At 37.8% G+C, this 22,125-nt stretch overlaps 2 protein-coding genes across 6 annotated transcripts in view; one reads left to right on the top strand and one right to left on the bottom strand.

The window, feature by feature from the left end:
* Nucleotides 1–6,738: 6,738 nt before the first annotated feature.
* Nucleotides 6,739–17,021, bottom strand: LOC117403570 (bone morphogenetic protein 2-A-like). 2 transcript variants are annotated; one of them, XM_059012559.1, is made up of 3 exons: nt 11,361–17,021; nt 8,344–8,805; nt 6,739–7,701 (listed from the first exon to the last, which is right to left on the bottom strand). In XM_059012559.1, the coding sequence occupies exons 2-3, from the start codon at nt 8,633–8,635 to the stop codon at nt 6,932–6,934; spliced, it is 1,062 nt and encodes a 353-aa protein (XP_058868542.1). In that variant the 5' UTR covers nt 8,636–8,805; nt 11,361–17,021; the 3' UTR covers nt 6,739–6,931. The 2 variants fall into 2 exon arrangements, with proteins under 2 accessions (XP_058868542.1, XP_034782958.2); XM_034927067.2 differs by lacking the exon at nt 11,361–17,021 and having other exon boundaries at nt 8,344–11,315.
* A 55-nt stretch (nt 17,022–17,076) lies between these two features.
* The window catches only part of LOC131709672 (kinesin-like protein KIF2A), a 41,881-nt gene continuing 36,832 nt past the window's right edge, over nt 17,077–22,125 (top strand). For all 4 annotated transcript variants that reach the window (XM_059012440.1, XM_059012366.1, XM_059012407.1 and 1 more), the window contains exon 1: nt 17,077–17,253. In XM_059012440.1, the coding sequence (XP_058868423.1) occupies nt 17,193–17,253 (61 nt within the window). In that variant the 5' untranslated portion in view covers nt 17,077–17,192. The remainder of the gene's footprint in view (nt 17,254–22,125) is intronic.

Raw genomic sequence — 22,125 nt, 5'->3', positions numbered from 1 at the left:
GAATGTAATTAATAGAGAAGAAAAACAAAACAAACTAACAACTGCCTAGCCTATATTTAACTATTTATTTTTTGTAGTCTCCACTTAACTGCCTAGCGGCTTACGTTTCAGTCACTCCGTGAGCTGCTAACGAACGTTAGCTATTGTAATACAGCACAGACCATGGGTCAAACCAATGCTCGGGTAGGGTGCTTTTATTGTGGTTTTCTATCAATGAGGCCCTTCTGGCATCCTCTGAATGCCTTTCCATTTTTTTTTTATTTAATCTATTTAAACTATTTAAACTATTTAAAGGCAAAACCATAACAAAACATAGAACAACAGTGTGTATACACTGAGTGAAAAAAGTGGAGGGGCAACATACATCGTTTGTGCGTGTGAGAAACTAAATAGAAAACCAAAAGAATGAGCAAATCAGAGGCACATAAAATATACGGTACACCAACCAGCTTTGTGTGTTGCATTATTTCTACAAGTGTTTGAGAAACACATAGCTGTCTTGGGTTTGTAAATTATATAAGTTAAGGGTGAACACCCAGTCAGGAATGGGGACTGAGTGACTCATACCTTGTAAGGTGTGTTTAGGATAAAAAACAGGATGCTTAAGTTAATTTAGACTTAACTGGCATACATAGAACAGCAGAAATATTTGTGCTAAGCATATTTATGATTATTTTAATAGTACATGTAACCACTGAGGGATTACTTCTAAAGTCCTTGAGTAAATTAACTTCTCTAATTATTATAAAGAATTCTGATACTTGGAGGCAGCAGGCTGGAGTAGTAGTTAGGGCTCTGGACTCCTGACAGGAGGGTCATGGGTTCAATCCCAGGTGGGGGACACTGCTGCTTGAGCAAGGTACTTTACCTAGATTGCTCCAGTAAAAACCCAACTGTATAAATGGGTAATTGTATGTAAAAAATAATGTGATACCTTGTTACAATTGTAAGTCACCCTGGATAAGGGTATCTGCTAAGAAATAAATACTATATAGCTTCATATCACTTGCAATTGCACAATCCAAGATCGAGTTCAGATCAAACCCCAGATAAGATAATATCGTATGTTGTGTATGACAATTGTGGCAAACACCATTGCAGCAGCAAAGGTCATTCAAAATTATCTAGACAGCATTCAGAACTGGGCAGACACATGGCAAATTACATTTAATAGAGAAAAGTGTAAGGTACTGCACGCAGGCAAAAAAAAATGTGCATTATAAATACCATATGGGAGACACTGAAATGGAGTTTATGTTGACTCAGAAATGTCTTCATCTAGACAATGTGGGGAAGCTATTAAAAAAGTCCAACACAATGCTCAGATATATAGTGAAAAGTGTTGAATTTAAATCAAGGTAGGTAATGTTAAAACTTTACAATGCATTAGTAAGACCTCATCTAGAATATTGTGTCCAGTTCTGGTCACCTCGCTACAAAAAGGATATTGCTGCTCTAGAAAGAGTGCAAAGAAGAGCGACCAGAATTATTCCAGGTTTAAAAGGCATGTCATATGCAGACAGGCTAAAAAGAATTGAATCAATTCAGTTGCGATCTGATTCAAGCATTCAAAATTCTAAAAGGTAATGACAATGTCGACCCAAGGGACTTTTTCGACCTGAAAAAAGAAACAAGGACCAGGCGTCACAAATGGAGATTAGATAAAGGGGCATTCAGAACAGAAAATAGGCGGCACTTTTTTATACAGAGAATTGTGGGAGTCTGGAACCAACTCCCCAGTAATGTTGTTGAAGCTGACAACCTGGGATCCTTCAACAAGCTGCTTGATGAGATTCTGGGATCAATAAGATACTAACAACCAAACAAGCAAGATGGGCCGAATGGCCTCCTCTCGTTTGTAACCTTTCTTATGTTCTTATGTTCTAATAAATAACAAGGTCATTTCACAGTATCATGAAGAATAACCAAGGCTGCTGTCTCACTTTGACTTATCTGTATAGTTCAATTATGAGACAAGTGAATTGTATTTAGGGACGGCGTGTTTTGTCGGGGGTGACTAGATTAGGTCAAATTTATTATTATTATTATTTGTTTATTTAGCAGACGCCTTTATCCAAGGCGACTTACAGAGACTAGGGTGTGTGAACTATGCATCAGCTGCAGAGTCACTTACAACTACGTCTCACCCGAAAGACGGAGCAAAAGGAGGTTAAGTGACTTGCTCAGGGTCACACAATGAGTCAGTGGCTGAGGTGGCATTTAAACCGGGAACCTCCTGGGGATAAGTCCTTTTCTTTAACCACTGGACCACACAGCCTCCACAAATTAAATAGATATGCCAGAATTAGAAGTCTTCTGTGTCAGTGTTTCCCAATCTCAGGTCCCTCTTGGGGGGCCACAGCACTAATATATATTTTTTGTTGGTATAAGTAATTCTTTTTAATAAAAGTACACATTTTATCAAACAGAATGCACTTTTACATTTCTTGAAAATAAACTTTCTAAACTGTAGTGAAAGGAAAACAGTTTTATAGACAAACAAACAACCCAAGCAAGTATGCATTGTTTCCGGACACCATCTTCCCACTCTTGTCATTGGTAATCTATTTTTAGTCAATACATACAGAAATTTAACAGGCCAGGTTAGCTCTGCAAGAGATTACAATAATGCCTTTTGACACAGAGTGTAACAGACCACATCTGCTACTGCTTTAACCATATTATCATCTGAATTGGCATGCCAATTATTAAATACAGAGTTTTTGTTTGTATTTTTTTTCTTACAAAATAAAATACCCTTTCATAAGATGTACCCTATGGATTTATTCTGCAAGGACAACCTCCTCCCATGCGAATGTGTTCTGTGTGCTCTGGATACATCACTGCTGTGTGCTGCAATGTAGGATTGTACCACTCATACTGCAACAGTCAAAGCAGTAGAATAGCTTTGTTTTTCTTTTCTTTTTTTTAACACAAATTACATCAACCATTGAATGATTAAACCAGAATAATGCCTTTATCATTTGGTGAATTCAGCATCATACAATATATATACACACACACACACACACACAAACACACATACACACGCGCACACACACACACACACACACACACACACACACACACACACACAGAGTAAGACAGCTCTTCTAACAAGCATGAGGTCCACAAAAAATAATACACCAGCAACATGCTGATCATTTTTCAGACTTTAGATTTCCCAATTCTGATCTCCTAGAAGAGAGAGCTGTTTTGTTTTTATTTGGGGTGAGTTCTACAGTCCTCAAAATAAAATATTTGTTTGAGAACTAAATGTTCACTACTGTACTCAAACTAAACGCTTGTGCTTTTAAAATGTTTTTAATAGTTTTATTTGAAATTCAGACTCCTAATTCAACATAATTTTAAACAAATATAAACTTGAATAAATAGCTTTAGTATAATAACCCACCATACAGAAAATAAATGAGTAATTAATACATGTGTTTACATTAATATTATTTACATCATCTACCATGAAAACCGCTTAATAGAATGCTTGAATGAATCCTGTTGCTAATCAACCAGTTTATGTAATCAAAATCAAGGTATACAAACACAGTAAGAGGTTTTCACTGTATTGTTTTTCATTTTAATAATTGTGTTTCAGCTGTGGGGCCACCTGCAAGGCCACATTTAATCCACAGGCTACCCACTGAGTATTAGGTATCTACTTAGAAATGAGGAGCAACAGGACTATAGTGTTAGTCTGAATTACACACATGTTGCACATCTATAGTCTGGCAAGAGAGATTTCTGGCATGCCTGCCATAACTTAACCAGTAACTTAACCATAACCAGTATGTAGGAAGTAGGTAGTAACAGAGAACCTCAAGTATAATAGCAATACATTGTAATGTTTGTACAACATTTAAGCAAACATTAGCTTGTTCATCTACAACAGTAGCAATTACAACATTTTAAAGTACAGACTCTGCAGTAAATTAGATTTTAGGCCCAAAGTGCAAGGTTGAACAATTAGCATGTGGGAATGTATTGTAGCGGAGAAGATTGGACGCCGCCCTACTATTAAAAAGAGGTTCCATTTACTCTGCTACTAGAGGTATTTCATCCATTTACCTAGCACGCCACAGTATTTTTTCCCCAATTTTCCATATAGATGCATGTAAGGGTCTACGTTTCTGCTTAATTTCTTAAATGTTTAGGTCAGAGCGGCCAGAATCAGCTTGCATTATATTTAACTTCATGCTCTCACTGTCCTTGGTCTTCTGCAGAAGCCTATTTTTCTGGTAAAAAGTCGAAAGCTACTTAAAAGATATATAGTGTTATACACCCCCACATGTTGCTACAACTGTTTAAATAACGTATCTGTAATTTCTCTTTTCACTGTTAACTTCCTGACAACTTTTTCCACTTATAAGTTAAAAGTTTGTTTCCAAGCTCTTTTCAAAAGCTCTTTTATAGTACCCTGGGGTTTGACACCTGTCCTCTAAATCACTGCAAAAAAAAAAAAAACAACCAAAAAACATATTAACAAGTGTTCTGGCTTTTCTGTTCTGTACCACATCATGGATCATTGTTGCTGTGTTACCTGTTTGACTATGTGGACAATAACCCTTAAACTATCAATGCACTAGAGCAGCCATTTTGAAAACAGCTTTGAAACAGTTATAAATGTAAAAAGTTGTCAGGATGTTAACAATGAAAATCAAAATTACAGGTATGTTATTTAAACAGTTGTACCAGCACCTGGGGACGTGGAACACTATATTTTTTGGAACCCCACTACTTACCATTTAAGTGCCATTTGACTTTCGTTTCAAACATGTAAAACCAAAACAACATGCATTCAACATCATATCACTATCGTCAACGATAGCCTTCTGTTCCGGAAAATGCCAAATACGGTTGCAACATTATATTAACAGGTGCATTTTTAAAAATAATTGTCTAATGCTATTGTTATGATCATATTTGAAACTGTAACAATGTTATTAATGTGTCTAAAGTAAAAATTAAACTTATCAATTCACTTTTGAATTACCTCGTTCCTTTCAAATCTTATTTTACTCTTCATGGTAGGTGATCTATTACTTTTTTTGCTGGATTAACCTCTTGTGATTTAATAGATTGTATTTTACGTTTATGTATCCAAGAATCACATTTCGACATTTATTATTATTATTATTATTATTATTATTATTATTACACACCCCCATGCAGTGCTTGACGGCCAGTCCTGTTAAATGCTCATTTTGTCCTGAGGCACCCAGGTTTATACAATGCATTTGTATGATGAATGTTCTCATTCGTAGTGGAATAATAATATAGTATTTATATTGAATTACGTTTTTTACAATATGTTTAGGTCACATTGATAGTAATCGGTATCATAGGAAGTATACAAAGCTGCCTAGTGACAATGCAGTAGGCTATTTATTCATTTGTTCCTGCGTACTGTTAATGTGCATATATATTTAAACAACACATTTCTTTTTACTATTAGCCAACATTTTTTGCCAAACAGGTTGTCGGAATACACTTCACTCCTCGGCTTGATACGGGATTATGAGGACCTTCTGAATGTGCCTCCACTGGTTAAACAGTCTACAAGCGAGAATTCATATAGAGTTGAGAGTATTGCTACCTTGACATTTCTTTCAGTAGCATAGTTCACTTCTGGATTTGTCTTTGTAGGTTTCACATTTCCTCTAAAACACAGCACGGGTGACTACTGATGACTGCTGCCAGAGTGTCACCCAGCAGGATTCAAATCCAGCAAGAGGCCCCTAGGGTCTTTAAACTGCAGAGTTGTCTAAACTGTTAGCAGTCACCTGGCTCCAGGCCTTTAGTCTTACAGGGCCTGGATTTGGTCTTGGTATTTTTAATAAAGGTGTCTAGGGTGCAGTGCATTCTCGTACCCTTGTGTGGAGGGTTATAGCTATTTATTTTATTTTCAGTGGAATTAACACTTTTTTGTAATTCACAAGATTTTATCATTTTAAATTAAAACCTGTACGTTTTTCAGTATTTGAAAAGACTCCTTTTTATTTCACTCGGTGAATGCATCACACAAAGCAGACATCCTGCTGTCTAAACTAAGTTATATTGTTAGTTCATAATACAGTGCACTGTATTGTTTTGAACTTAAAACTAGACAAGACACCCAATCTTATTTACTTCTGACAGGTGTCTTTTTACTTATTTATGCACCTGACACGTGTCTTTCTTACTTCATTATATAAGTTGACTCTCTCTGCCATTCAGTTTCATTGGGATACCAGATCCTGTTATTCTGCAGTAAAAAGGCATGGTACAGTTTGGAGAAACACATGAAGAGCCCACTGATAGTACAAACTAAGAGTGGACCTTCACTCTTTTGCATTAAAAAACAGGGCTTTAAACAAGAAAAGAGCAGTGCATTTGCCATATAACTACAGGATGCATGAAGTTCACCTGAAGACAACAGTCTCCCTCTCTAATATGACATAACATCCCTGATTTTGTCCTGGTTTATATTCACTCAGAAGACTGTTATCTCCTTGTGTGCTTGATGTGACCTGTAATTATCCATAGAGATCAAAATTGGTCAGCAAAATAAACAGTGTCAGACAAGCTGTGTACATATGTTGTGCAGATTCACAATGTCAACATAAAAACTGTACTGTATTCAAAAAAAAAAAAAAAACACCACTAACAGCAGACCCTCATGACATGGAATGCAAAAAAGAGATTTACTTACTCAAGTCCCTTTTACCACAAGCAGGCCCCTGACTTTTTTTTTTTACTTGTAAAAGTCTCACTTTGTAAAGTCAATGGTGTAAATAGTTGAGATTTTTTTTTCTTTTACTTTTTCTTTTATTTAAAATATATATTTTCATTTCACAAAAAATACAAATAAATACAATGGTACCTTAAAATAAATATTCAAATACTGTACACAGATAAAAAAAAAAGGTAGGCATAATCAAGAGCAGTGACATTTGGATGCAATCATACCATCCAGTGCAGAGATTGTTAGCTTGCCCTCTGTGTTAATGTGCATGACTGTTAAAGGTACATAATCAGCAGGGACACAGCAAGGTTCGGGAATGTGGCCGTGAGAGAGGTGATGCATCTTGGACTTGATCTCTGTGTACGCATTGGCGTTTTTGTATTTCGGCGGGCACGTGCCATCGCAGTAGAAGGCATCGTAAACTTTAGGGACTTTGATCCAATCCGCCCAGCCAATCTCCTCAAAAGACACTTGCATAGATTTCCTGCAGCAGCGCTTCTCATTCTTATGGCAGTCTTCAGAGGGGCTGTCCCTCCGAGTCCTTCTCTTTTTTAAAAACTGATATCCTTCTATTTCTAATTCCGCCCCAACACCAGCCTCTTGATTGTGGTTTATGACATCATGGGAAAACTCCAGCTCAAGGCCATAGTTGTCTTGCGGGTGTGCTAGCCAATGTTTAACGGATTTCTCGATGTTAAAAATGTCTGGCTGCCCGGCTTCTTGTGCACTTATGAGTCCTGAAGCCACCATCAAGCGTTTGGATTCCCTGGGACTCAGCACCTGGTAGATTGTGATTCGTTGCACTGTCTCAGACCCTTTGCTGTGTCTTGGACCCAAGAAAAGTTTAAGCTCTGCTCTTTTGACTTCGACTTCTTTATATCTGCATGCATTCAGGTCGAAAAGTAGCTGCTTGTTTGTTTTCTTTTTGCTGTTTTTCTCATTGTCCTTTTCAAAAAACTTTCCTGCACAAAAACAACAGCAATGAATAGAATATATTGATATAATAATAAAAGTTTAGGACTTCTGCTTAACTCTAGGTAACACCAGTTGCATCCAGTTCAGAGGAAACTGATAACATTCTTAGTGGTGAGTAATATTTTTACTTTTCAACAAGTGATTTTATTAGCTTTTATAGGCTAAGAACACAGCAATTTTAAAGTATATTCACAAGAAAAGAAATTGACCTGTTTTCCCGTTTGATTGCATTAATGGGACACGAGATAAACAGACAATATAACAGTTGAATGTGACCTACAGTGGTCTATTTTAATGATCTAAACAGTGGTGGATCTAATTACTGCTACTCTTTAAATCTATATTAATCCATTTGGGATTGGATCTACTGTACTTATTAACATTCCGACACACAATAAAATAGTCAAACGAGGTTTGTGAAAAAATCGGGTTTATAAATTTCGGACAGTGGTTTAAGGAATCCACCACTGTTTAATTCATTAAAATGGACTCCCTTAATTGTATTAATGGATACACCAGCCCAAAAAATAATAATACTGGGTGGTCTGTAACAGCTTGTGTCATCAAACTATTTTTCAGACAGTTTACTTTCCCCTCTTAAAACCACACTATACAATGAAAAAGCTTACCTTTAACATGGACCAACATGTTTGTCCCTCTGTTTTGGCTGCTGTCTCTCATCTTCCTGTTTTTTCCATCACATCCCACACGCTGGAGGTAAAGACTGTACACCTGTTCCTCCTCGCTCTGGGTAATGTTCAGATCCACCACAGGAGGTTTCTCTAGTCCAAGCTGCTGCAGAATACCTCTCTGGATCGCCTCGATTCTGTTCTCCCTCTCAGCTGCCCATTCCAGGCTGTCCTTTGGCTTCAGTTCACAGCAGGTGACACACAGAAGCAAAAAGTAGGAAAGGAGATACATGGTGCAGCCAATGAGCCAGCCCAGTCTCTGTGTGATACAGGTGCTACAATAGGAAGAGTAGTGTTGCCAAGGACTTTTATCCCTGTTATCCTCCTGGTCAGAGTGTCATTCAGAAAGTGGGTTTCAATGGAGTCCAAAGTTGAAAAGCCACACCTGCTGACTTCTGAAAACTGCAAATTTTATTTTCAGAGTTTTCACCAGATAACTGAGCCAAGAACATAGGTGAGTTTTTTTATATGTATTATATTTGGCCTGAACTCTGATATAAACTGGTCCATTGCACGTAGTAAACTACATCACCAAAGGCTTTAATTCATATCCTTATACACAACACGAACAAAAGGAAAAAAGGGGACGAATAACCTGTGAAATAATTAAAATATTGGTATTTCATATTATTATTTAATAGCCTTATTCTTATCTGTGGCAGTGTAAAAGCCCTGCTTGAGTAAATAGTGTGTGTGTGGGAATGTAAGGTTGGCAAGGATGCCAACAATCACAGGTATGGCATTCCCCAAGGCCAATTGGGGAGTGGTCACCTGTATACATGGGAGCAGAACTCCTTTGTTTGTAGGAGGGAGTTTGGTGACCTGTGACCTGTGTTTGTAATTATAGTGAAGGTGAATGCCCAGCCTATGTTACGTGTATTTTGTTGAAACCTTTATTTTATCCCTCGTGCCTGTTTTGTTTGTTCCTGTTTTTGTGTTTAATAAATGTGCGCTTTACCGCTTAAACTGCAGCTTCTTGACCCCGAGCCTCCTTCCTGCTGGTAACACCTTGGGCCATGACGCTATCCTGTCACATAGTCTAATATTACCCAAATCTTTGGTAATGTTGTTTTATTATCCTATCTAAACAGAATGAGTCACCATGACTCATTTAAAAGTAAGTTGCCATGAATTCTGTTCTGATGCCCTCAAGAACATACAAATGTCTTCAGTATTCTATAGGATACTACGATACCCTATGAATGAGAATGCTCTTGCCTCCTTAACAACAAGTTTTTTCACTTATTTGCCTTTTTCTTTATCTATAAAACATATTACAATTATGTTTTATGTGACGTTACAGAGTCCGGATCTATTCATAACAGTGTACAACAGCTATTTAGTATGTTTCCCTTTAGGATTTAGTGACAGCTTTTGTTTTGAATTCACACAAAAATCTATTTCTGTAAATATATTGTAAATAATAAAATAAACTTGATAACATTCTCTTCTATCAGTAGTAGTAAATCAGTTTCCAGATTTTGGCATATTAGGCCATTTCATCTTTTTATAAAAATGATTAAGAGTTTAATCTTGTATGTCATTGAAGATTATCACAGCGATACAATGCTACCTTGCAAACTCAATTGTAATGCTGCATTTCAAACATAAATGACATTACCTGCACACATACAGTACGTACACTACCTGGCCACTTCAGTAGAAAGTGCCGATTGGATTGGTCATCGGCGAGTTGCAGATTAGGTTGATCATATAAAGTGACATGTGATTGGTGAACGCTGAGCAGGTGCTACAGTCCCAAGGACAGTCATGTCATTAGGCTTCACTAAGACATTGGTCATCAGAGTGTACCAGGTCCTAATAAAGTGTCCAGGCAGTGTATGTTCCCCATACACTCACAGCAAACCTTTTTGGCTAAAATGTTGGTATTTTAAGAATTTAAAACTTAAATTCTAAAATCCAGATTTAGGTATAACCCTTGTATGTGCTTATGGTCTATTCTTTCATTCTGCTTACCAATAAAAACAGAAAATGGTACAGGAATGCATTAACCATTCTCCACTTATCACATCACTTGAAAATGCATTTACTGGAGAGCCGTCTGAGTTTCTGTTGAATGTTACAAACAAACATCACAACAACATGCACACAATTTCCAGTCAAATTGTTGCAATGCCACTTAAAGTAATAGCGCTCTCTCCTGGATTTTATTTAAACTGAAAACAGGAACGTTTACGCAGCACATTATGTTTACTGTATATGGGATAATGTGATTAAAGTTTATAGTGGAATGAAAATATAAAGAGGGTACTTCGCTATTGTTAAGTTTTCTCAATTTTGCATCGTCTTTCTGTAGAGAAATCACAGTAATGGTATTTACCTCATAAAATGCCTTCCAACCAGTGGCGGAGGAAGAGGAAGATGGGCCCCACTGCAGGTCCTTATTGTGGGCCCCCCTCCCCAAACATTAATTTAACCCTTATTTATAAACATCAAACGTACCAAATCAAGTGTTTAACTATATTTAATTGTCAGAATGTTAGCATGTATGAAACAGTATGTAATAAGAATGTTTTCTACTCACCTACTTTATTTTATTTTGCGTACATCTTTACACCCCAACACGACACTATTTTTTTATCATAAACTAACAGGTTTAATCACTAACCCTACCAGGATTCCCCAGTTCTGCGATCACATAAATTATTACAGAATTCACAATTCTGCACAGACATTTGCAGAAATTGTCAAACATAGGAAACTGTTTTTTTATTATTATTATTTTTACATCAGAAATACAGGCATGTTGATTTGCTGTAGTTTATTTTGGTGCCTGCGCACCCAACAGCTTCCGTCTAAACTAGAGGATGAATCGTGCACACAGAATATAACTGCAAATGTTTGTGCTGAATAGTAGCCCAAAACCTTCCATGAAGACGTGCTTCGTACCCGCCTCCGGGGGAAAAAAGTTAGGATAATTAAGACAATAGCGATACCTGTTGAAATGAGGGCGGATACAATCTGAATTACTGGCACTGCACACAATGACAGCTACAGTGTTCTTTCCTGTGGAAGGACAGCCAACAGTCAGGTAGGCTAAACAGGAAACCCTGGAACAAGACAATAAAGTCAAGGGCTTCTGCGATTTTTTATTGTTTGCCGACACAAAATAAACAAACAGGTAATGTCCTTCAGGTTTCTAAATGGGAGGCACAGTCTATTCTGACCCAATCAGGGTCCATGTTTCCTTCACCCCAGCTACTTGGTTGGAATGGAGTGAACCAGGCAGACAATTTACATTCATGAATATTTTTCACCTTGGAAGCTTAATATCAAAGTTAACGAAGACCTCAGATGACTTCATTTTCTTTTGGAGGACCTGCAGCTTGGATCAACGTTATATTTATGCAACAACTCCGTTGCTGATAATACATGTAGTACTTGCTTTCTGATTGCTTCTGTTGATCCGTTTTAATAATGATTTGTATGACTGGCTTGACCAAGTCTCCTGTGACTTTTTTTTTTCTAAAGGGTCTATTCTCATGAAGATAGAATATATTACAGACAGGTCATTGTGTTTCATTGAAGGTGAGCATGAACCAATACAATGCATCAATATGTTGAAGAGTTTGTAATTCTATGAAAAATGGAGGGGTATCCCGAGTGTCCAGCTGCTTCCGATGCAGACATATTTCAATATAGAAAATGGTTACATTCTTCTTGATGTTCACCAGAGTTCTAATCTACTCTGTTTTGATGTTTGCCTGCATTTTATTCTACAAATCTCTCAGCGTATTCTGCATCCAAATGTAGCATAACAGTAAACAGCCTTTATGATTCTGATCTTAATGACAGGATTCCCTACACTGTACCAAATAGCCCCAAAAACTGTCAGTACACACGTTTTCAATTTAAACAATGGGAGGAAACTGAGAAGTACATTTATTGTCTGCACTATTTTGTTTCCTTAATTTATAATGCGGTACAAAATTTATTCTAGGATTCTAATTTTGCAGAAAAAGTTATTTTACTATTCTATGGAATGTGTTCTTACAGTATATCACATATAGTATAAGCCACAGATATTATATATGTATAAGCCACACAAGACACATTGGCTGATTTTGTTGTTATAAGAGTTAGACTGAAACGGGACTGTTATTATTTTGAGGTAAGCCCGGGGATTATAAATAAGCAATACACGCCGCTGTATTGCTTCATTAACATTGTTATTGTTTACTGCTGTTAGCCATCAGGCATTGGATTATACAATTATGATCACCTGCACACTGTTAACCACTTTGCCACATGCACTTTCTAACAGATATGCATATGTTCTATACATTCCTGGCATTCCTCATATTTTATGACAGTGCATCATCAATAGCTAAATTAGTTTGTGTAGAATTCAGGTTCAGTGATCCAGCGTAGGTCCTGTGTTTCGCATTGGCAGCTTAAGAGGTACAACGTTCTCAGGGATTCTTCTGCAGGATTGGATTTATGGTACAAAATAACAGCGGTTAAATTCTGTCAAACGTTTTCATGATTGTTATAAGATACTATTTTTATTATATGCATTTTACGTGTCTATTTGTTTCTCAACTGGAAATTGAGAATTACTTTTTCATTGTATAACTGTTTAACTGAGTCAAATCTAGTGTTTTTTTTATTGCATTTCTCATACAGTACAGTATACAGTATATGCAATAACAATTCAATACAGATGCAGTCCTGTCGTATAGGAATCATTTGCACTCTGTTAAGTAATATTATTATGTCACTCTCAAACACAATAACCTGATCTTTTTTTTCAGTTTCACACAGTATCAAGTCATAAAATAAGGTAATTCATGTTGTTGTAAGATCCATAAACAGTACCCCAGTTTCTTATATTGTTATAGACTGCCAATAAAGCCTATCCCTATGACAGCCTTGAAAGGGAGATAAGAGTCTCAAGGACAATACTTATCTTGGATGATTACTGTTTTCTGAGATAAATAAATACATAGGGACGGGATAACAAAATAGTAACACTACAGCCCACACTTTTTAATTGTAAATTGTCCAATACATTACTGGATTATGTTATTTATTCTGCAGCATATACAATTATAGACATCTCCAAGTTTCAAGTCAGCTTGGCAGCTTCACATCCTACTGATAGAGTTATGGCAAGTGATTCTTTTTTTTTTATACCTGTATGTTATTTCACTTTTTTTTTTTTTTTTAAGGAGTCAATATTTTCCCACAGGGAATTTAAATCCAGTCCCTCAAACCTAGCCAATATTGTAGAGTACCTTGTATTTATCAAGAATAAAAGTTTTTTAAGTTTTCTGCTTGAGAACTTCCTAAATCTTCTTTAATACTTTAAACTGCAACACCTTCACAGTAGTCCATTAAACGAGCCATATATTCCCTTTTCATTAGACAAATGCCTTGCTTTAACAGAGATGTTTGTATTAAGTTTTTACAGATGGTCTTGACTTCAGTATAAGAGTCTATAGCCCTGTGACAGGATGGTTTCAGTGATGACGTCAGACCAGAAACACAGACTCAGGAAGTAGCGGGTGAGAGCTGAAACTCTACAGCGTTCAGCTTATTTTATTAAACAATAAACAAAAACAAAAGGTTTAAATAAAACAAACACCAAACAAACAAAAAGGGCATGTTGGCCAAACAAATAAATATCGTGCTGGTATAAACCAGCACGCTTAGCAGTTATTTGTAAGTTTTGTTTTCTCTCTCCTAGCTCTTTCCTCTCTCACACCTAATACACTCTCCGCTGAGGGTAGAGAGCTGCAGGTTTATATACAGTGACCATCTCCCGATTAGCAACAATTAATCAATGAATTAACTCGGGATGGTCACCGTCTGCACGAGTTTAATAAGGATGCGTGACTGTCAGCTAGCTAAATAAATCACTAGCTGATCAGTCACGCATCCTCACAAGGTTTTTAAAATAGAAAAACAATAACAAATACGCGGTGCATCAAATACGCGGTGCATTTATTCGCGCCGCAAACAATAATACAAATAATAAAACCGTGCACAAATATATATAGGGGCGAGACACTCCGCCACAAGCCCCTTTCACACTGGCATGCTCTACCCAGTATCATGTGGTTCGGCTACGCAAGTTCAAACTGCTTTTGAAGAAGCAGGGTCAACCTGGGTGACAGAACCAAGTAGACAATCATGTGTATGCAATGCCCAGGAAGCAGCAACGTTCACAAGTCCACCCTTTCATCTGATCAGGCTTTCAAGATGGCGTGCTTGTTACAGACACTTCCATCCAAGCTTCTCTGGATTGAATCGTCGGCCCAAATGTTGATTAGAGCAAATGTTTCTTTATCCCTGCTGCAATCTGGCTCATGGTGTGTCTCAAGCAATAGAAATACTGTATGACTAAACAGAATAAAATGAAACCTTCACGCAGACGTGGCTGTTTATTACTTCACTCATTTATGAACAGCCATCATGCATTTTGTCTTGCTCGATCCAGGTCAAAATGTGTCAACCCACATCCTTAAGTAGGTCGCTGCCAACATGAGTCGAGCTAGGGTACGTGGTTTCACACTACATGGAATTGTGACCCGGATAGGCAGAACCGGGACCGGGGTAGGAGTGCCAGTGTGAAAGGGGCTTAAGTGTGTCTCCTGTGAGGGACTGTTAGGATTCCTGCAACCAGCAATATCTCTCTGCAGTCTTTGGAACTCCCCTACAATGCCTATCACCTGTGACAGCTTTGATTATGTGACTTTACATGCTTGATGTAAAGACTGTATATTCTTGGGCAGGGAAGGGGTTATTATCTGTTTATAGTTGTTGTTCATTTTGGTTGTTTACAATAAACGCTATCCTGGCTCTCCCCACACCAGGGAAGCAGGTTTATTAATAAATATTGCTTCTGTGATGTCATTTCTCACCCAGTTGTCTACACTCCCATAATCTGAGGCAGTTAAAAACTAGTATTTTAATATAGAATATTTCCTTTGGAAAGTGGTGTTTTTTAACCATTAATAAGTATTAATATAAAATAGCAAGTATAGAAGGCGCAATCTCATTGGATAACATGTGTTCCAACCAGTTCAGATATGTCAGCTTGGAACTTTTAGAACCATTGTGCCTGATTCACTTGACCACCAGTTCACTTTGGGAGGAGTGGAGTAGTGTGTGGAGGGTATCATTTTATAACTGCAAAAACACATTCCAGGGTGTTTAAATATCGTCACCTCTTTCCGAACAACACTCCTAGGCATGCGGATATGGGACCATATTTGAAAACAATCTTGTGTTACTGCTTTCTTTAAAAAGCAATGCGAGTTCTGCTTCTCCATATTGGGTTCTAATTAGAACCATTTGATTCAATAGAATCAATTAGCGGTTCAAAACGTGATGCGTTGTATTTAGAATCGTAAAGTGGGTATGAAAATCCTAAAGGTTCAGTTTAGAACCCCTATAGCCTGAAGGAACCATGTGATTCTAGAGTATATAGAACACCCATTCGATGATTGTTTGACATTACCTGCAATAAAAGGCATGCAGACTGACAACTTTCTTAAAGTAGCATGTTTCAATTTTTAGAATTAAAATACTACTACATGTTTGCCATGCCATGTGCTGCTTGTTAAACTGCACCAATGTCCTAATGAAAGTTTACCATTTTTTTTTTCACAATATCTTCCAATGCTTATACTATGAGTCCTCTGTGCTTTTTTTTCTTCTTTTTTTACAGTGCTTTCCCATACTTATCTGAAATGTAGTCAATGGACTTTGTGCAGTGGGTTTTCATCCTGGGTTGCTTTGGTTCCGCTAGGCGTGGTCGCATTGTCTGCAGCAGGGCTCCAAATCCCCCTCCGCCGTTCTGTTAGTTACAGTATAATGGCAAAAAGTGGACATCCGTATTTAGTTGTGCGACATCTGACAGTCGCTTCACAGTGATTACTATTTTTACAAGTACTAGAACGTACAAAAATCTGCCTTCTAATCTCAAAATAATACGTTAAATAACGACCAACGAACAGCGTTTATTTCAAAGCACATGCCATTTCTTAGCTAGAACTACTCTACACAATGCTTATTTGCAATGATAATCAAAACGGAGTTGCCATTTCTTAGCTAGAACTACTCTACACAATGCTTATTTGCAATGATAATCAAAACGGAGTTGTCCAGTCACAAGTGCTGTGAGGAAGTGCTGTGTGTAACTAATTGAAAACCCACAGAAATAGCCAAAAAACAACAACTTACTACATAATATACATTGATTCTGTTCATATGGTGCATCCACATTATGCCGGGGTTCCAACATAAAGGAAATGTGCATCAATTTAAATATACTGCAGAGTATAATGTGATGCATTTATGAAAATAGATAAAATGGTAAGTTATTTTTGTGAAACTGTATAACTTAATGATATCATTCACTGATACGAAGTTCTGAAAGGTAGCTACATTAAAACTTTTCTTGGCACTTTTATATCAAATCACGAGCCTCAATTGTACATCAAACAAATCCGTCTTCTTGTCTGGGATAAGCAATGAATGAAGAAAAATCGTCTGCCTATAAAACCGCGTGAAGCTCAGTTTTTTTTTTGTCGGCCAAATAACCTCCATTATCCCTCTCCTTTAAGTCTCTCTCAGCTCTTTGCGTGACGCGAGCTGTAGGGTGAGCGTTTTGCGCAAGCGCTTTTATTCCATTTTTCTTCTCTCTCTCCCGGTTGCTTCTGCCCCTGACCCCCTCCCGGTTTCAGCAGCGCTAAAACAAGCAGGTCTACTTCAAATAAAAAACACCCACACACCAATTTAATACCGTTCACCCATGAAGCATGGCGGCTAATTTCGGCAAGATTCTCATCGGTATTTACGTGGAGATAAAACGAAGCGACGGTAAGTGACTCCCATTCTGTGAGCAGTAATTTTTTGTGGGTTTCGATTGATTTTTCATTGGGAATTGTTTGAGTATCTTTGTGTTGCTGTGGTGAACGGCAACCGTTGACGCTGAGAGACGCAGCTGCAGTGACCCAGGGTGGAGAATACTGCATTTCCCGAATATTTTCGTCACGTATGATTTCTCATAACTGTACACCCCTTTTCCTCATATTCTGAGTACATTTCATAACACGATTTTGTAAACAGTGCCAGGCAATGTAGATACATATAACGCCCTTAAAATCTCATCCAACATACAGCTATAGAACGTGACGTCATTGGTTTGAGACAGGAAATTTGAAATATTTCCGTTAAAGATAATTAAAATAATAACACCAACTTCTATATTACGAATGTTTACTATTCCAAATATTATCAGACATCAACCGGGGTAGCTGTTGCTTGTTCTTGATAATGCGGTGTAAGAATCTTTATTAATAAGCCTACTGATTTTGGAAGGACGATTACTGTATGTAGCAGTAACACAAGCAAAGCAACAAATGTGAAGGTAAGGGATTGCATCACCGTTTTATTAAATGTTATTTTACCCAGGATCTCGTATTTATGTTATTGTACTTGTGGAGTTAATGCGTTTAGCTATGTTGTGTACTATATTTAACAGAAGAGCCAAAAAGTTTCTGTTAAATTACATCTAGAAAAATATTTAATAAATGCAGCCGGTGTTATCGGTAAGTGTTTTTCTTTGTATGTGTCAAATACGGGTTTTGTGGTCAAAACATTAACTTGTATGCAGCAGAGTACAGATACTCAAGAAATGGCACTGTGAATACAACAGGAGTTTTGGGGCTTATGAATATGGGATCTTCTTGGCGCATGTGCAAGCCGGTTTGCTGTAAAAAAAAATGTGGCAGTTCAGCAGTGCTGAAAAAGCAAGACAAGTATCCTCTGTAGGGCGGTAGACGCGGTACTGTGCATCCTCATCGCATGAAAGCAGCTGCACATTGGTGTCCATTTATATAGATGATCACGCGTTAAAGGATTTGACATTAACATTTTGATTTATATTAGATATGATTTAAGCCTATATTATAGAAAATATAAATCTTCTAGACACACAGCCAACAAGACCTTGAGGGTGTGACAGAGTCCGTCTATTTTGACACAAGCTGCAACTTAAAGACACATTTTTATTTGGAGAAGCTTTTTTAGCGGCATCACAATGAATTGAAAACAATGAACAGGAAATGGTACATTGACAGCCTAATTGACGTATGCCGTTTAGATGGTTGAAGTGTGTTTGGGTGCGGGGGTGTGCTTAACAGTTCGCTTCCATCCCATTGTGGAACTAGACACTAGTATACTTCAGCAATGGATTTTAAAATGTTTATTCCCAGTCCAAAATTTCAATACAAAGTATAATTTGACAACCTGGTGAAAAATGTGGTAATGTCAGGAGTACACTATGCTTTACATACATTAGAAACCATAAAGCTAGAAATGTGTGTGTGTGTGTGTGTGTGTGTGTGTGTGTGTATATGTATGTATATATATATATATATATATATATATATATATATACACACACACACACACACACACACACACACACACACACACACATACACAGGCTAACTTCACTATAACGAACCCCCCCCCCCCCCCGGACTCGTATTCGTTATATCATGGTGTTCTCCATAATAGGGTTTGGCATTTTTCTGTATATATATATATATATATATATATATATATATATATATATATATATATATATATTATACTTTTGCAAGGCACTGTATATTCAGACCCCTGACCAATTCTCTCATATTACTGAATTACAAATGGTACATTGAAATTTCGTTCTGTTTGATATTTTATTTTAAAACACTGAAACTCAGAATCAGTTATTGTAAGGTGACATTGGTTTTATGTTGGGAAATATTTTTAAGAAATAAAAAACTGAAATATCTTGCTTGCATAAGTATTCAACCCCCACACATTAATATTTGGTAGAGCCACCTTTTGCTGCAATAACAGCTTTAAGTCTTTTGGGGTAAGTATGTACAGGTTTGTTCAGGTTGGTTGGACGATGCTTGTGGACCGCAATTTTCAAATAGTGCCACAGATTCTCAATGGGATTGAGATCAGGACTTTGACTGGGCCACTGTAGGACTTCACCTTTTTGTTCTTGAGCCACTCCAATGTTGCTTTGGCCTTGTGCTTGGGATCATTGTCCTGCTGAAAGGTGAATTTCCTCCCAAGCTTCAGTTTTTTAGCGGACTGAAGCAGGTTCTCTTGCAGTATTTCCCTGTATTTTGCTCCATCCATTCTTCCTTCAATTTTAACAAGATGCCCAGTCCCTGCTGATGAGAAGCATCCCCACAGCATGATGCTGCCACCACCATACTTCACTGTAGGGATGGTGTGTCTTGAGGCATGGGCAGTGTTAGGTTTGCACCACACATAGCGCTTTGAGTTTTGGCCAAAAAGCTCTATCTTGGTCTCATCTGACCACAAAACCTTTTCCCACATAGCGGCTGGGTCACTCTCATGCTTTCTGGCAAACTCCAGGCGTGCTTTCAGATGGATGGTACTTTTTGAGTAACTGCTTCTTTCTTGCCACCCTCCCATACAGGCCAGTGTTATGCAGAGCTCTTGATATGGTTGACTGGTGCACCATTACTCCACTCCCAGCCACTGAACTCTGTAGCTCCTTCAAAGTGATTGTTGGCCTCTCTGTCGCTTCTCTCACAAGTCTCCTTCTTGTTTGAGCGCTGAGTTTTGAGGGACGGCCTTTTCTTGGCAGTGCCTGGGTGGTGTGATGCAGCTTCCACTTCCTGATTATTGATCCAACTGTGCTCACTGGGATATCCAAACACTTGGATATTATTTGGTACCCTTTCCCTAATCTATGCATTTGTATTACTTTATCAAAATACAGCAAAATACAGGGAAATACTGCAAGAGAACCTGCTTCAGTCCGCTAAAAAACTGAAGCTTGGGAGGAAATTTACCTTTTCAGCAGGACAATGATCCCAAGCACAAGGCTAAAGCAACATTGGAGTGGCTCAAGAATAAAAAGGTGAATTTACTACAGTGTCCCAGTCAAAGTCCTGATCTCAATCCCATTGAGAATCTGTGGCACTATTTGAAAACTGAGGTCCACAAGCGTCGTCCAACCAACCTGAACAACCTGGAGCAAATCTGCCAAGAAGAATGGGCCAATATCACTCTGACACTGTGTGCAAAGCTGGTACATACTTACCCCAAAAGACTTAAAGCTGTTATTGCAGTGAAAGGTGGCTCTACCAAATATTAATGTGTGGGGGTTGAATACTTATGCAAGAAAGATATTTCAGTTTTTTATTTTTCTTAAAAATATTTCCCAACATAAAACCAATGTCACCTTACAATAATTGATTTTGAGTTTCAGTGTTTTAAAATAAAATATCAAACGGAACGAAATTTCAATGTACCATTTGTAATTCAGTAATATGAGAGAATTGGTCAAGGGTCTGAATACTTTTGCAAGGCACTGTATGTGTGTGTATATATATATATATATATATATATATATATATATATATATATTTCTTAACTGTGGTTAATATTTGTCATATATACATCACTGTAAAAGGCACTATATTGTCTGCACTCATCGTGTGTGTGTGTGTGTGTGTGTATATATAGAGAGAGAGAGAGAGAGAGAGAGAGAGAGAGAGAGAGAGAGAGAGAGAGAGAGAGAGAGAGAGAGAGAGAGAGAGAGAGAGAGAGAGAGAGAGAGAGAGAGAGAGATAGCTCTGGAAAAAATTAAGAGACCACTGCAAAATTATTCTCTGGTTTTACTATTTATAGGTATGTGTTTGGGTAAAATGAACATTTTTGTTTTATTCTATAAACTACTGACAACATTTCTCCCAAATTCCAAATAAAAATATTGTCATTTACAGCATTTATTTGCAGAAAATGACAACTGGTCAAAACAACAAAAAAGATGCAGTGTTGTCAGACCTCGAATAATGCAAAGAAAATAAGTTCATATTCATTTTTGGCTGTGTGGCATGGAGCATTGTCCTGCTGGAAAAACCAGTCCTCAGGACAACCTTGTACTTGGCTTGATTCATGCCAAAGCTGCCCGATTCCAGCCATGCTGAAGCACCCCCAGATCATCATCGATCCTCCACCACATTTCACAGTGGGTGCGAGACACTGTGGCTTGTAGGCCTCTCCAGGTCTCCGTCTAACCATTAGACGACCAGGTGTTGGGCAAAGCTGAAAATTGGACTCATCTGGGGGTGCTTCAGCAAGGCTGGAATCGGGCAGATTTGTCTTTGTGAAGGACGCATGAATCAAGCCAAGTACAAGGTTGTCCTGGAAGAAAACTTGCTTCCTTCTGCTCTGACAATGTTCCCCAACTCTGAGGATTGGTTTTTCCAGCAGGACAATGCTCCATGCCACACAGCCAGGTCAATCAAGGTGTGGATGGAGGACCACCAGATCAAGACCCTGTCATGGCCCGCCCAATCTCCAGACCTGAACCCCATTGAAAACCTCTGGAATGTGATCAAGAGGAAGATGGATGGTCACAAGCCATCAAACAAAGCCGAGCTGCTTGAATTTTTGCGCCAGGAGTGGCATAAAGTCACCCAACATCAATGTGAAAGACTGGTGGAGAGCATGCCAAGACGCATGAAAGCTGTGCTTGAAAATCAGGGTTATTCCACCAGATATTGATTTCTGAACTCTTCCTAAGTTAAAACATTAGTATTGTGGTGTTTAAAAATGAATATGAACTTATTTTCTTTGCATTATTCGAGGTCTGACAACACTGCATCTTTTTTGTTATTTTGACCAGTTGTCATTTTCTGCAAA

Source organism: Acipenser ruthenus, chromosome 1 (assembly GCF_902713425.1).
Source record: "Acipenser ruthenus chromosome 1, fAciRut3.2 maternal haplotype, whole genome shotgun sequence".
Lineage (NCBI taxonomy): Eukaryota > Metazoa > Chordata > Actinopteri > Acipenseriformes > Acipenseridae > Acipenser > Acipenser ruthenus.
This window is presented reverse-complemented; position numbering and strand designations above follow the sequence as displayed.